Source organism: Balaenoptera borealis (assembly GCF_965194805.1).
Source record: "Balaenoptera borealis genome assembly, chromosome: 3".
Lineage (NCBI taxonomy): Eukaryota > Metazoa > Chordata > Mammalia > Artiodactyla > Balaenopteridae > Balaenoptera > Balaenoptera borealis.
The window spans coordinates 31,745,928-31,760,728 of NC_138866.1; the positions used below are offsets into that span (position 1 = coordinate 31,745,928).

Genomic DNA, 14,801 nt, shown 5'->3' on the forward strand with positions numbered 1-14,801 from the left:
AGCTCCTCTCAACGCTGACTTTTTCTAGGGTGGAGTGGAGAAAGGAGAGGGTTCCCCTGCTCTAGAAGGCTCTGCCAGCTAGGGTCTCAGAACTCTCCCTTTGGGACTGATAAATGCTGATGGGAAGGCGGATTTAGCCGGTGGGGTGGGGGGACGGGGGCGGAACTCTGCCTTCTGGAGCGGGAAGGACCAATGATCCAGCAACCCTTCACTGAGAACAGCTCTCATCTAATGATACCTGCAGGCCACCCCCTCCCAGGCACTAGCCACAGATGTTTCCATGGATACCCCATTCTACTTTGCCTATTTTTAGATTTGGGCAGCACTGCTTTCCCCCTAAATCAGGCTAGAAGACCAGAAAAGGAAGTAGCTATCTCCCTCTTCCACTCCCTACATCTAACAAGTCTTCAAATCCTATTGATTTCATTACTAAAGCTTCAGTGAATCATCCCGTCCACCACAGCTTTAGTCCACATTCTCATCACCTTTCCCTCTAGTGTCGGCTGTAACCTTCCTGCCCCATTTAGCTCCCCTCTCCCCATGTGGCTTCCATAGGAATGCCCATCTAGTCACATGGCTCCCTGTGGCCCTCTCTGGCACGAATCACAAGACCCAGCGTGATCTGGGCTCTGCCCAGCTCTACAGCCTCACCTCCCGCCTGTCCACAGCCTGCCTCCCAAGCTTAAACCTTACTCCTCACAATTCCTTCCACAGACCCTACCTCGTTCATACCTCGCTACCCCTAGGGTCCCTCTGCTGGGATACCCTTATTCCTGGTCCATCTAGGTCGGGGCATTTTCTCACTCGTAAGTGAAGATGTGGCTTAAATGTCACCTTCTGTGGAAAGCCTTCTCTCACACGCCCTCCCTCCCCTGAGTCCCTGCGGGACTTCATCTGCCTCTGTTGTCACACTGGCTTTACAGTGCACTCACGCGATTACATAGCTCTTCTCCCAGGAGCTCCTCCAGCCCGGGAACCATGCCCTCATCCCTCCATGTCCCCCGAACCCAGCACAGAGCTTATGCCAGGGGGAAGATGTAAGAGTTTGTGCAAAGCTAAAATCTCCAAGCCTGACAGGTGGTGGTTTGGGGGGAAGACACCCTCTTTTCTGCTCAGCCCAAACATCTTCCCTGTCCCTTCTCCCCACTGTCCCCAAATGGGACTGCTTCCCCCTGGCCCCAGCTGGTGTCCAGCTTTAATTGCCAGACCCTGAGAGGACGCAGGAGGGATCAGCTGTGGCTTCTTTGACCTTGTGCTTGCAACCTCAATTCTACCTGAATTCAGAGCCAAGGCCCAAACCCAGGGACCCTGGATTCCATAATTCTCTTCGCCGGCCCTGCTCCAGATGTGCTGCCCTCTGCCTTGCCTCTTCCATTGTAGAAGGGTGCCTGACCAGGGGCTGTCCACATGGTGCCCAAGTCCCTTGGTCCCAGCCAGGGCGCTGTAAGGCCCTGGTGACAAAGAAGCATTACAGTGAACTTCAGGGCTAGATCTGGCCTCATAATTAGCCTTAATGTAGTTGCTGGACCCTCTGACGTGTGCCAAGAAAAAGAGGCCTTATTGAGACATCCCTCTCTGTATCCAACAGGGATCCATCCATCTATCCACCCATCCTTCTGGCTATTTATTCATTTAACAAATATTTACTGAGCATCTACTGTGTACCAGGCACTATCCTGAGTTCTAGGAATACAGCAGGGAAGAAGGCGGAAAACGCTCCTTCCCTCATTGAAGTTCAATTTTCGTTGGGTAGGGGGAGACAGATATAAATAAACAAACCAGCAAAATACCAGATAGGGGTAAGCACTAGGCTGAGAATTAAAAAGCGGTGTTGTGATAGAGGGTGACAGGGCTGCTTCTTTAGTCTGGATGGTCATTGAGAAGATGATATGTAAATGGAACAGCGGGGCCGGTCACGGGAGGATGGGGGATTCACGTTCCAGGCTGAAGGAGCAGCCGGCATGGAGGCCCTGGGGCAGGCAAGAGCTTGGCCTGTTTGAGGACCTGCGAAGGACCAGTGGCTGGGACATAATGACAGGAGGGGTGAGCGCCAGTAAGACCATCCTGCAGGGCCAGTTCGTGGTCAGAGTTCGGGCTTGCTTTTTCTAAATATAATAGGGAGACCTGAGCGGGATTTAAACTCAGTAAAACCGGTAACCCTGGCCAGCCACCTCCCTGTATAACTGATTCCTTCTCCTTCTCTCCGCAGGCCCACTCCCACTTCCTTGATTTCTAAACTATTTCTTGATTCATCTTGTCTGTCTTTTGATTACAAGTCTAGCCTCCAGGTAACACAATTACCAAATGCAGTTCAAACCTTTCATTCTCATCAAAACTAAACACGGTCAAGTTCATATGAGCTTGAAATGAAAAACATGTTTAGGAAAGAATTTTCTTTTTTTAATTTCTCCCAACATTATATGATACCTAAAAGAGGTTTTTTGGAAACCACAGCAACAAAAAAATCCCTTCCCTAAGGACACACTGGGATTAAAAGCATTTATGAACTTCTTAGTTTTTATTTTCTGTAAAAATTTCTTCAGCCTGCAATCCGAGGGTCAAGCGTCCATCCGAACTTGCCCTGGCAGTGGGCCCACCTGTGATTTTGGCCCCGCTGGCCCAGGACCTAGCTGGGTTTGGTCCTTTCCCTGGCACTGAAGGCTGCCTGGATCCGAGGCCAGGCCGGGCTCAAGGGCTGGGCTCCCGCAGAAGCAAATGGGATGGAGGGTGAAGTCTTGTCTCCTTAGAACCCAAGTATAAGCACCAGGCAGGCTCCCCGAGCAGTGGGTCAGAGCCAGCAGCCCTGGGGATTTGTGGGTGGAAAGCACCCAGACCTGGAATTGTTAAGGCCATGCCCCCTTCTCGTTTCTTTTTTCCCTCTCTTCTAAAAACCATAAATAGCTCATACCCATTTCTGCATGAAACAACAGGTATGTTTTCACATTCCAAGCATAAATAACAAAAAGGCATATAATACTGAATATGCCTTTTCATAATTTCCCCTCCCTCTTCCTGGAGATTGGGACACAGCCCTCTCTATTTTAGACTTCCAGTTGCTGAGCACCGTGGGCTGCCTCTGGGCCGTTCTCATCTGCCGACCTGTCAGACCCTGTCTCCACCTTTTCAGACTTATTGCTGTGCTCCTCCCAGGGGAGGCCTGGGCCCTTCCACGGGGTGAGCAAAACAGAGCAGGGCCAGAAAGCAGCCTCAGAGCTCACAGGACCATGGGGGTTGCTGAGAGCAAGCTCCCTGGACGAGCAGTTTCCTAGAGCGGCCACCCACAAGGCAGCCACTGCACTCACTGGGATGTGACATAAAAGTGGGTTTTCAGGGCTTCCCTGGTGGCGCAGTGGTTGAGAGTCTGCCTGCCAATGCAGGGGACACGGGTTCGAGCCCTGGTCTGGGAAGATCCCACATGCCGCGGAGCGACTAGGCCCGTGAGCCACAACTACAGAGCCTGCGCGTCTGGAGCCTGTGCTCCGCAACAAGAGAGGCCGCGATAGTGAGAGGCCCGCGCACCGCGATGAAGAGTGGCCCCCTGTCGCCGCAACTGGAGAAAGCCCTCGCACAGAAACAAAGACCCAACACAGCCAAAAATAATAAATAAATAAATAAATAAATAAATAAATAAATAAATAAATAAATAAATAAATTTATAAAAAAAAAAAAAAGTGGGTTTTCAGGATTGCTGCCCTTGTCTGCCTCGGGACACAGAACCACTGACAGCTGTGTTGGGAGTCCTGGTTCCCACCCCAGATACACGCCCTGCGGTCGTGCTGATCGCTGCTGAGGCAGTCACGTTGGGGCCCTTCCACCAGCCTGGGGGCCTGGGCCTGTCTCGTGGTGGCACTCCTTGCCCTTTGACAGCTCTGCCTCTGGGCAGATGCGGAGGGACTAGCGCTCCCTCCTTGGTGAGCCACGTAAGCTCAGGCCCATCCCAGGGATGGGCAGAGTCAGGCTGCCCATCCCTGCCAAGCACATGGTACTTCCCGCTGCTAAGGAGCCAGAACTCTCCCTGCTCCTGCTGCGCCTCCCGCTCTGGCTTCATAATGGGAAGCACATCTCACAGGCCCTTTGGGACCTGCATCCTCTGTGTCATCTACCACCCCTGTCATCTCCTCCACCCCCTCCTCCATCCACCCCAGCCCTGCCATCCTGAACTACGGACGTGCACTTTCCTGGGGTCACAGTGTTCTTTCCTTTTTCCTGGAATGGCTTTCCTTCTTTTACTAGCTGAGTCCTACCTATCCTTCAAAACTCAGTATCACCTCCTCCAGGAAGCCTTCTCTGACTCCTCAAGACCAAATTAGCAAACCCTTCTCTGTTCTTTCACCTCAGCTCTAGCACTTACCACACAGTTGGTATCTTTCTACAGCCTAGTATCCCCAGTAGGCTGCACTGTTTGAAGGCGGGGACAGGCCCCGCATCCCTGGATTCCCAATCCTTAGCCCAGTGCTCGGCGTGCCATATGCACGTTCAATAGTTCTGGGCAGCGGACAGATGAACACATGCGTGCTCCGATCAACTGACCCAATGCGCCCAAATTAGTGAGCGCCGGTGATGCTGGTCGCTGGGGAGCGGGTACATTTCGGCCTCGTGTCAGGACTGTCTCGGCCAGCATATCAGCTCCTGAACTACGTTGGATTTGGCTATGGCAGTGTCCTATCCCACTGCCCAGAGTCCCTTGGGATTCTCAGGAAGCCAAAATGGCACGCGGCTCCTGCCTTCTCAGAAAAGAAGAAAACCACCAAGTGCTCTGGACTCCCTCCCTGCCATCCCTGTCCCCATCGTATGCCCATCCCCCTTCCTGCCATTCTGGACTCACTCCAATGCATCCATTTCTGAGACTGAAGTGCTGGAAGTCTCCAGACACTCCCGGACTTGCCTATAGCCAGGTAACTACAAGCTAGAGAAAAGCAACTCCCAAAGACTAGAAAGGGGAGAGGGGCGGCGAGATTTTTGGTGGAAGGTGAGACAAAGTCACAGCTACGCCGTTTCAGGAAGAGGATCAACTTCCAGCTCTTGTTCTACTCACCCCTCCCCCCTCTCCCAGGGACCTGCAGCAACTGAGAAGTCAGGGGCCCCATGGTCCCACTGGGCCTGAGTCCTGCTCACATTCTCACCTCCCACCTCCAGTGGGTGCCGCTGAGTTAATGGCCTGCACCATATCAGTGGTGAGAGCATCCAGTAGGCTGGTGATAAATTCCATTTTCTTCCCTTCTGGACAGCCTGAAAGACAAAGTGAGATTTGAAGGCAGATGCCAGGTAAACGATCAAGTAAACAGCTTCCTCAAATACCACTGTTTCCTCAACCACCACTGTTTCCTCAACCTCTCCAAGTCCTTCTCGTCCAGCTAAATCCACTTTGGGAACTGTCCACAGCTCAGATGATTCTCATAAACCTCCACAGTTCCTCTGCCCACAGCCCTCAAGGGACCAATAGACCAAATGGATAATAATGCTCTCAGTGTTCTTCCATTCCTCAAATTTTTGCTGAGTATCAACTCAGGCACTATGCTAAATGTTAGGGATATAACACACATGGTTCTTCTCCTCGTAAAGTTCATAGTCCACTGGGGAACTCAAGCTCGTTCTGGTACAGGAGGACGGAGCGACTCTAGCAGCAAGGACCAGGTGCTGAAGGGGCACGAGGAATGCAGAGAACTCCAAGGTCAAAGCTGACTCAAGTAGATCCACCAGTTTACCTATCCAAGCACCTCCTCCTTTTTTCACATCTCTCCTCATCCAGCTTCGATTATAATTATCAACCCTCCCTTATAAGTACTCTCAAACCCTTTGTTTCTCTGTTCCTCACTGTGTGATTCCAGCAAAACCCCAAGCATGGATGAACCTTCTCACCGATATGCCTTCTCCAAGTCTACACCCCCATAGCTGAATAGTGCTGGCGTAAACACCACCACACAACTGGAGAGATGGTTTTCCTGCAAATTCATGCCTACCAACCCCAAATGGGCCCTCAACACTACCTACAACCCTCCTCTCAGCAGCAACTATTTCATTCTCTGCTCTCTGCAGATCCCCTAGGTCTCCGGTTAAATGCTTCCTTCTCAGAGAAACCACAGATTCTTCCTGTCCTGTCCAGCACCTCACTCTTTCCCTTTAGAGTACCTGTCACCACCTTTTATCTGTGTTTGGATTCGTTTATTTGTATACTGTCTCCCCCACTAGATAAGCTTCACTTCGGTTTTGATCATTAGACAAACCCAGCGCCTGGCACATAGTGGAATCTCAATTGACGTTTGTTGAAGAGATGGCTAGAAGGAGGGACCCTGGTCTCTACGACTCCATTCTCATGACAGACTGACCTACAAACCTCACTTGGGAACCCCTAGACTTTCAGGAGCCTCTGTTTTCAGTTCTCCTTTGGAGTCCTGATGGGGAATAGTGGGCCCAGCTCCCACGAGCACCGACCTGCATCTGTGCTGATTAAGACGACAGCATTCTGAGCCATCAATATTTAGTACTCTTATTGTAACTCACTGGCAGAGAACACGATAAGTAAGGGAAACCCAACCCAGTAGCCATTTAGAGATCCTGGGTCCCTGCCTGTGAGTCTTGTGTCACACCCCGGTGACGGTTCTGGGCCACCAGGAATCACTGCCCCTCAGGACAGCCTTTCCCCGTGAGCTATCTTCTCTTTGCAGCCCTGGGGCAAAGGGTCCACAGCCCCCAGAGCATTGTCCCAGTCACCCTTAGAGAAAGAACTGTAGAGCTTTCAAGGGTAGGATTTTAACCCAATGACTACATTTTAAAGATAAAAAGGTAAGAGCAAGGAGGAGAAACAGTGTGGCCAAGAGCACAGGGCTAATTAGGAACAAATCCCAGACCGGATGCAGATCCCGTGGCTCCTGAGATGCCCCTGCCCAGTGTCCCCGCTCCATCTTACAGATGGGGAAGCAGACCCAGAGGAGGGCGCTGCTTCTGCAGGGTGACGGGCTGGAGGAACAGGAAGAGGTGAAGGCACCAGCAAGGGGTAGTGCCGTCTCCCACCTGGCAGCTCCCTGTCCTTGAAGGGGTCGTCCACCTCCGCACTCTTAGCCCTGGCGTCACTGTCACAACTGGGCATCACGTAGCTGAGAAGAGAGAGATGCAGGGGGTGAGGAGGGGCTGGAAACTGAGCTGACTTCAGCCCCTACTACCAGCAATGATCTGTGTGGTCACTAAGCCCAGATGTCCCAGAGCTGGCAGCAAAATATCTCCCGTAGTGTCCAGCAGCTACAAGGCAATCCCAGCATCGGTGTTCCCACAGAGACATGTTCAGGCATGTCATCTTAGTCAGTCTAGTAGAGCGCTGTTACCTTATGTCTGCACACAGGATCCTTTTGATCCATAGAACCTAGTGACTCAGGCAGGGCAATAACCTTCTCACTGGTGAACTGAGGTTCAGAGAGGTTACCTACTTTCTCAAGGTTGCCCAGCTAGGAAAGGCCAGACCTGTGACCAGAATCCAGGATACTGGGACCTCCTCTGCCCACGAGCAGAGATGCTACTCCCCTAGTGCCTCGACTCCCACCAGGCCAGGACAATAAAGCCAGGAGATGTGAGGTGACAGCCTAACAGGAAGCTGGCTCTCCTATCCCAGGCTTCACCTGAGAGGCGAGGGGCAGGACGGGCTCTGGGGGACTTACCGTGTGGAGGTCCCGGGCAGCGGACGCCCCGTGTCCACCAGCACACACCAGCAGTAGCCAGTGGATTGGTGGCACTGCACTGGCTTATAGAGCCCCCCGGGGGCACACTCGGGGATGACAATGCCCTCGCGGGGGTTCTGCCGGGCCTCTTCCAGGGCGCTCTGTCTCTCCTGGTCACAAGAGTGAACTTTCTCTGCAAGAGAAGACACAGCCTGCAGTGACTCCTGTGCCTTCCCTGCCAGAACCTGGCCTGGCCCTAAGGAACTGATGGCTGGCTGGTGAATCACCAAGGGGAGCTGCATCTCCCACACCAGCCCTTAGTGAGGGGCTGCAGGCCCAGAACCTCCCTGCGGCCCCCAGCGTGCACTAGCACTCACACCTGGTAGGTTCCAGCAGCCACAAGACAGCCGGGGACCGCAGGGCTGCTCCACATCACAGTAGCCCTTTGCCCAGGGGTAGGATCTCCTGACTGTTTTCAGAGTGGGCCCTGCTGATGTCTCCTGGCTCGGGAGGGCGGGGGCAGGAGCTGGTTGCCCTGCGAGCTGACAGCTGATGCAGGAATGCCCGTGCGCGTGGACACTCTCCCAAGCCCAGACGCAGCAGGACAGGGCCAGGCCACTGTCCTCAGGGCAGGGAGATACTCTGATGCTCGGCACCCAAGAGGAGCAGAAACAAGGCCCAAACCCGCTCCCCTCCAGGCCTCCAACAGGGCTGGACAGAGCAGGCTGATGGAGCTGAGCTGATCACACAACACTGCTTCCATCCAGTGCGAGAGAGAAACAGGCCCGCAGGAAGGTGTCTGCACTCAGTGGCCTCACGAACTATGTCAACGTCTCTGAACAGCCAAACCTGGTTTCTCCAGAGTCAGGCCCAGGCTGAGGCAGTGGTGCATGGTGTCCTGTGCCAGGCCTGGGGGCCTCAGACCCACACGACCCCTGACCAGTCAACCTGCCTGACTTCCCTTTCTTGTTCTTTTGTTGATTCTGTGGGGATTTTTTTTTCTTTTTAGTTATTAAAAATAAATAGCATTGGGTTCCTTTTCTTGTTATAAAGAAAAATTTGAAAAAACCCTAATCCCACCAAAGTTAAACACTATCTGCCCTGGACCTTTTCTTTTTCATGTACACACACACAAATACATATGCACACAACTACTGGGGGTTTTTTAACAATAAAAGGGACCATATCATATACCTGTACTATTGCTTTTTTGATCTACTTATTTATCTCTTTATTTATCTACTTTATTATCACTTTATTTCTTTCATGAACAATATTCCGCAACTTTCCCCTTGAAGAAGATGACAGGAATCATCTTGCGTATCCCATGATATTTTCACAGTGTTTTACAGAAATACCATTCCGAGAGCCAGGAATTTGGTATCAGCAATGTGGAGATTCACCCTGCTCACTGAACAACAGCACAAATGATGAAAATACAGAAGCTCAACTCTGAAGGAGACAAACCCTTTGAAATAATGACTCTGGTAATGATACACATACGAACCGGACAGATGTTGAAGCAGACTGTAGGGGCACACAGACTCAAAGCAGCTCCATGCTGTCTTAGAGGGAAGTCAGATGATGGGAAATGATTTTTGTCTCACTCTGAGGAAAAATGCTGAAAAAATTCTCATTGCAGGGTGAGGGAATATTTCCTTAAGCGCATAAAAATATCTGAGAGTCAGGAGACAGGTATGAATAGTACATTTGCTATTAAAATATAATACTGATCTGGAAAATGAAAGAAAAAAAAAAAGAACTATTGTTTTCATAACGCAAACACAGCGAAACTAAACAGAATCTCCTTAGCTAGAGGAACAGGAGTTTAAAACAGTTGACAGGCACTAGACTCGAGATTCTGAACCCAAATATAACTACCACCAGAACTGCCCCTAAGAGGCAGCTTAGGAAAGAGACATAAACTGATTGGAAGAGGGGGGCCATGGGGAGACCTGGCCTGAAGACCCAGAATTTTGAGTTCGGCCCCTGGCTGGAATGGAGACTGGCACCTTCCAGGGGATTACGCAAGAGTTTTTCAATAGCTCTCCCAACCCCAAGTTGGTAACTTTCTTTTCCTATCTCATAGTTCATGCCACAGAAAAAGTGACAGAGGAGAAAAACCAAAGGAAAACAGCTTTTTCACTGGCACTGGCGTTCGTGTAACAACCTCTGACAGAGGCTTTAAATTAAGATCTTCCAGGCCAACATTCTAAAGCCATAAATCAGATGGAAAGCGAGATGCGAACAGAGGTGGAGAAAGCTTCCCCAGGGACAGAGCAAATGATGGACCTGACTTCACACCACTGGGGATCCTGAAACTGCGGGAATGTGGAGACCAGCCAGCCGAGGAGAGGTGGGAACCTGTGGTTTGGGGACTGTCGACAGATTTCTGGAAGTCCTTGAAGGCTGTTCTGAAATGTTTGTAGCCCGCTTCCATAGAGGCTGCACGGAGTTCCACGGAGAATACTAAAAACCATACAAATGGCGACGCTCGATAATTTGGAAAAACTGGGGGTTAGCATGGAATTCGAGAAAAGGTGAAATGCAGTGTTTATTACTTTCTTCTTTATTTGCTTGCTTATTACTTTATGACAATCCCTGCAAGTTCAAGTGCTCCTCTAAGAAAGAGACAGGAAAGGTTTATAATCATAGCACTAACTGTTTGCGAAGAAAACACAGAGAGTTTGTCTTCCAACAGAGACAAAATCTCCCCTAAAATCCTCTTTATACTACTAATAGTCAAAGCAAATATTCATTGAGGAGCAAGTGCCAGGCAGGCGATAGACTAAGGGCTTTACTTGCCTAATCTCTTTGTCCGTGTGAAGTAGGCACCGTTATTATGCCCATTCTGTAGACAAGGAAGCTGAGTCGTGGAGGGATTCATGAATTTTCCCAAGTTCACTCACCCCGGAGAGAGGAGGGCTGGGGCTCCAGTCAAGGGCTTCTGACAGTCAAGCCTGTCTTGCTGAACTCTAGACAGAGGTTACTGTCTCTAATTATTTGCTTTCCGGGAAAAATACATTTATTTTTATGGTGTGAAGATTTGCCAGGCCAGTCGCTTTGTAGACTGCCCCAAATCTGCTGCATTTGAAAGCAAATGTGTAAAAACATGTACTTATCCGTTTGAAACAGCACTGCTTCTTCTGAACCAACGATTTTCTCAGCTTAAGCACACTCCAAACCTTGTACCCTCGTATTTTTCCCTCTTTGCCTCGGAACTGGAACACCTAAGGCCAAATTTGTAACTCACCCACCATTTACAGACAGTAACGTGAATAATAATGGCTAACAGCTACCTGAGTATTTATGGTGTGCCCAGCTCTGTACTGGGCACTTCCATTAACTCACTTCAAACTCATCACAAGCCTCTAAGATAAGTGTTATTATTATCCTCACTGAGCAGACTGGCTGTGTGATGTCCTCAAGGTCAACAACTAGGAAGTAGCAGAGCCTGGATTCCAGCCCAGGCAGTCTGCTCCCAGGCCATGGTCTTCACCCCTCTTTAATATCAGCTCTCACTGCCATGTGCTACACTGATTTTTAATCTAAACTATGTTTTTCTTTTACTTGGTGTGGTAGATCGTTACAAAATGGTACCAGTGAATTGCACCTCCCTGTATTCATGCCTTTGGGTAAACCCCTCCCCGCTGACTCTGATTTGCTTTGACCAATGGAAAGGACGGGGGTGATAGTGTGTGGTTACCAGACCTCGGCCTGAAGAGGCCTTGTAGCTTCCACTTTCCCTTTCTTGGAATCCACCCTGAGACCACCACATAAGAAAGCCAGTCCAGCCTCCAGGAGGATGAAAGGCCACATGGAAGAAAACCAGAGCCCCTCAGCCCACAGCCAGCACCAAGTGCCAGGCGTGTGCGTGAAGTCATCTTGGACACCCCAGCCCAGCTGACCCTCCAGCTGGACAAGTCCAGGAGTGAGTGCAGGTAGAATCAGTCAAGGAACCACCCAGCCAATCCACAGACACATTAGAAAGAATAAATTATTCTTGTTGTAAGCCATTATATTTCTGGGTGGTCTGTTACACAGCCATAGATAACTGAAACACTTAGACTTGCTCAGCTCTTTATCAATTTACCCCATAAGTATTTTTGTAGCCCTCTCAGACACTTCGGCCAATCAATCAATCAATCAATCAACCAATTATTCCTTCAGTGCTTCTCCAGACCTCATGCAAATACTAATCGGTACATACCAGGGGGCATAAGCTTATTCTGTATCTGAAGACCCAGAAGCCAGCCCCATCCTTAGGGCCACTGTCACCCTCTGCCCTTCTCAGTCACCTCCCAAATGAATCTTAAAATTCACAACTATCAGATTTTCCAGATACCAAGAAGTCACCTTCCAGAATGCAAGCCAGGGGATCTATTTCAAGGGCCTCTTCATGACCACTGGTTCAGAGAGGAAGCTCCTCAAAAGTGGATACCCACTGTTCTAAAACATTCAATCTCTGCTCAGGGAAGTTCAGGGAAAGATGACAAGATTAGAAGGTCCGGCCTGATAACTATGAGAATGGGCCAGGACCATCTGTAAATACTCGGAAGACATAAACAGCAGGGGATAGGGAAATATCAGGGCTGCCCAGGGCGACACAGGAATACCTCGCCACACGTTCTTACACACCCATGCTCACCCAGCCCCTCTAATCCTATTCCGAGAACAAGTGAGAACCGGTTCACTCCCCACCTGGCAGTGGGTGGTTTAAATCTCACCCACAAAACTCTGACTGCCTGAGAGAAGAAACACAACAGAAAAGTAGCCTGTGGAAGGAATGAGAACGTGGTCCAGCCCTTGCCACCGGAAAGCACACAGCCCTCTATCCCAACAATCACACAGCAGTCGAGCAAAGCAGGGTTAAGGCCGGGTGGGAGTGGGCAGGGAGGGGGACCGGGGAGAGGGAGACTGGGCTGAGCCAGAAAACCCTGTGTGCAGGCCCAGGGCATGGGTTCTCAGGTATCCAGCCAAGACAGGAGGAGCGTGGAGGACAGCCCCGTCTGCTACGGCCAGCCCCTGCCTCTGTGCCTCTCAGTGACCTGTGGTAATTAGGAGCAAAGGGCGTGGACAACCTCAACCCTCAGCTAATCCCCAATTTTGATTTTAGCCCACAGTTTATCCTTTGTTTCTGGGAACTTTTTCTCCTTTATCATCTGTTTCTTTTTTCTTCTTCACTTAAGAAAAAAAAAATGTCCAACAAACATAAACATTAAAAGATTCGAGTTTCAGGTCCTTGGACTGGTCTTTCTTTCCGGCTGCTGCCTTCCGGAGGAGAAGCTGCTGCAGGAAGGAGCAGACAAAAAAGCTGGGATGCTGGGTAATCCAACACCTGAGTGAGCAGGTATTGGTGAGCCAGTCATATCTTGAACTCTTGGGAGAAAGAGCAGGGGAACCTTATGGTGATGGAGGCCAGGGGAGATGGGAGGAGAGAAAAGGCAGTAGTCAGAGAAGATCACCAGCAGTCAGGGTTCTCCAGAGAAACTGAACCAATAGAAAAAAATAGATAGATAGATATAGATAGATAGATAGATAGATAGATTTAAAATATATATAGATAGATAGATAGATAGATATAGATATGGATATGGATGGATATATATATGGAGAGAGAGAGAGAGAGATTTATTTTAAGGAATTGGCTCCAGGCTGGCAAGCTGGAAATTCAGGTAAGAGTGATGGGGCAGTCTCAAGTCCAAAATCAATAGGTCAGGCCAGCAGGCTGGAAACTCAGGCAGGATTTCTATGTTACAGTCTGGAGGCAGAATTCCTTCTTCTTCAAGAAATCTCAGGTTTTGCTCTTAAGGCCTTCAACTGATTGGATGAGGCCCACCCACATCACAGAGGGTCATCTGCTTTACTTCAAGTCAATTGATTATAAATGTTAATCACATCTAAAATAATACCTTTGCAGCAACGTCTACACTAGTGTTTGACCAAACTGGCTACTGTGGCCTAGCCAAGTTGGCCCCTAAAATTAACCATCACTAGGTCCCTGTGAAAAATGAGACCAAGAAAAAAGCCAAATCTTACAGAAAACCATACACAGAAAAGCTGAGAAGAGTCATGGGTCATAGAGACATGTATTGGGAATATGCCTTGATGAATGATGCAATCTTCCCAGAGGAAGAACCAGAAGCTCTCCTCTGAGTGGCGGCTCAGTTGCTAATTAAGGGCAGCTTCTCAGGTTGCCCTGACTAAGCGTTGCCTATACTACAGACAAGGGAAGTGGAGTGCTGACAGGGCTGAGGGCAATGTCCTGAGAGAGGATGGTGCTCCTGGCGTCGCAGATCTAATGTGGGATCCTGAGTAACAGAGGAGATTAGGGCTCACGGAGAGGATGCAGAGGGGGTCAGGGGCCTTCCTGGCCCCAGGCTCTCACACAGGCTGGTACTGGGTGTGCGCTGGTACCATGGCAGGCTCTGGAGAGGTCAGAAAAGTTTTGTAACACATAGCAAGAAGAAAGAACTAACCACAAGATCTTAACTTACCCTCATTCCGGGCCTCCTCCATCCCCAAAGCTTTCCCTGGGGGTCCCACCTAGAGCAAAGCCTCTCTCTCCTGAGTTTGAGTATCTGTTCCCCTCCTGGACCCCTCACCCTTAGCACCAGGACTTAACAAGACTGCAAGCTCCTGAGGGCAAGGACCCTATCGCATACTTCCTGATCCTTCCCCGCACCCATCCCTGACCTACAGCACCTCACTCGTAGGAGAACCACGGAGTCTTGGGTATAAAGGATCCACAGAGTATTTAGCCCAAGAACCCCTCTATTGCTGAATCTCTGCTGTTCCATCCCCAGCCACAGGATTCTGTTCTAGCCTGACACCTCAGAGATGGGACCACCCACCTCGGAGTCAAGGCCAAGTTATGGGGGATGAGACCACAGAGGCCAGAAGAAGAAAATGTGTCCCTTTGACTCATCCTGGGAAATGCCACATTCAATCCTCAGACCATCCAGCACTAGATTTTCTTAAGGGAAAAATCAATACACAGTCACCCGCCTGAAAAACAAGAGGAGCTTATCTACGTTTCGTTGCAAAAGGAATCATCCCACTGGGCCAAGAATATTAAGGGAAACACTAGCGTTGTGTCGGCTACAGTTACCCTGAAGCCCCTTCAAATACCCCACACCCACTTAGCCTCTT

General features: G+C 50.0%; 1 protein-coding gene across 3 annotated transcripts in view; it reads right to left on the reverse strand.

Annotated features, from left to right (window-relative positions):
- Positions 1-14,801, reverse strand: part of SMOC1 (SPARC related modular calcium binding 1) — a 153,131-nt gene that overhangs the window by 11,880 nt on the left and 126,450 nt on the right. For all 3 annotated transcript variants that reach the window (XM_082384358.1, XM_082384359.1, XM_082384357.1), the window contains exons 8-10: positions 7,650-7,842; positions 7,012-7,094; positions 5,124-5,229 (exon numbers count right to left, since the gene is read on the reverse strand). In XM_082384358.1, coding sequence (XP_082240484.1) covers positions 5,124-5,229; positions 7,012-7,094; positions 7,650-7,842 — 382 coding nt within the window. The remainder of the gene's footprint in view (positions 1-5,123; positions 5,230-7,011; positions 7,095-7,649; positions 7,843-14,801) is intronic.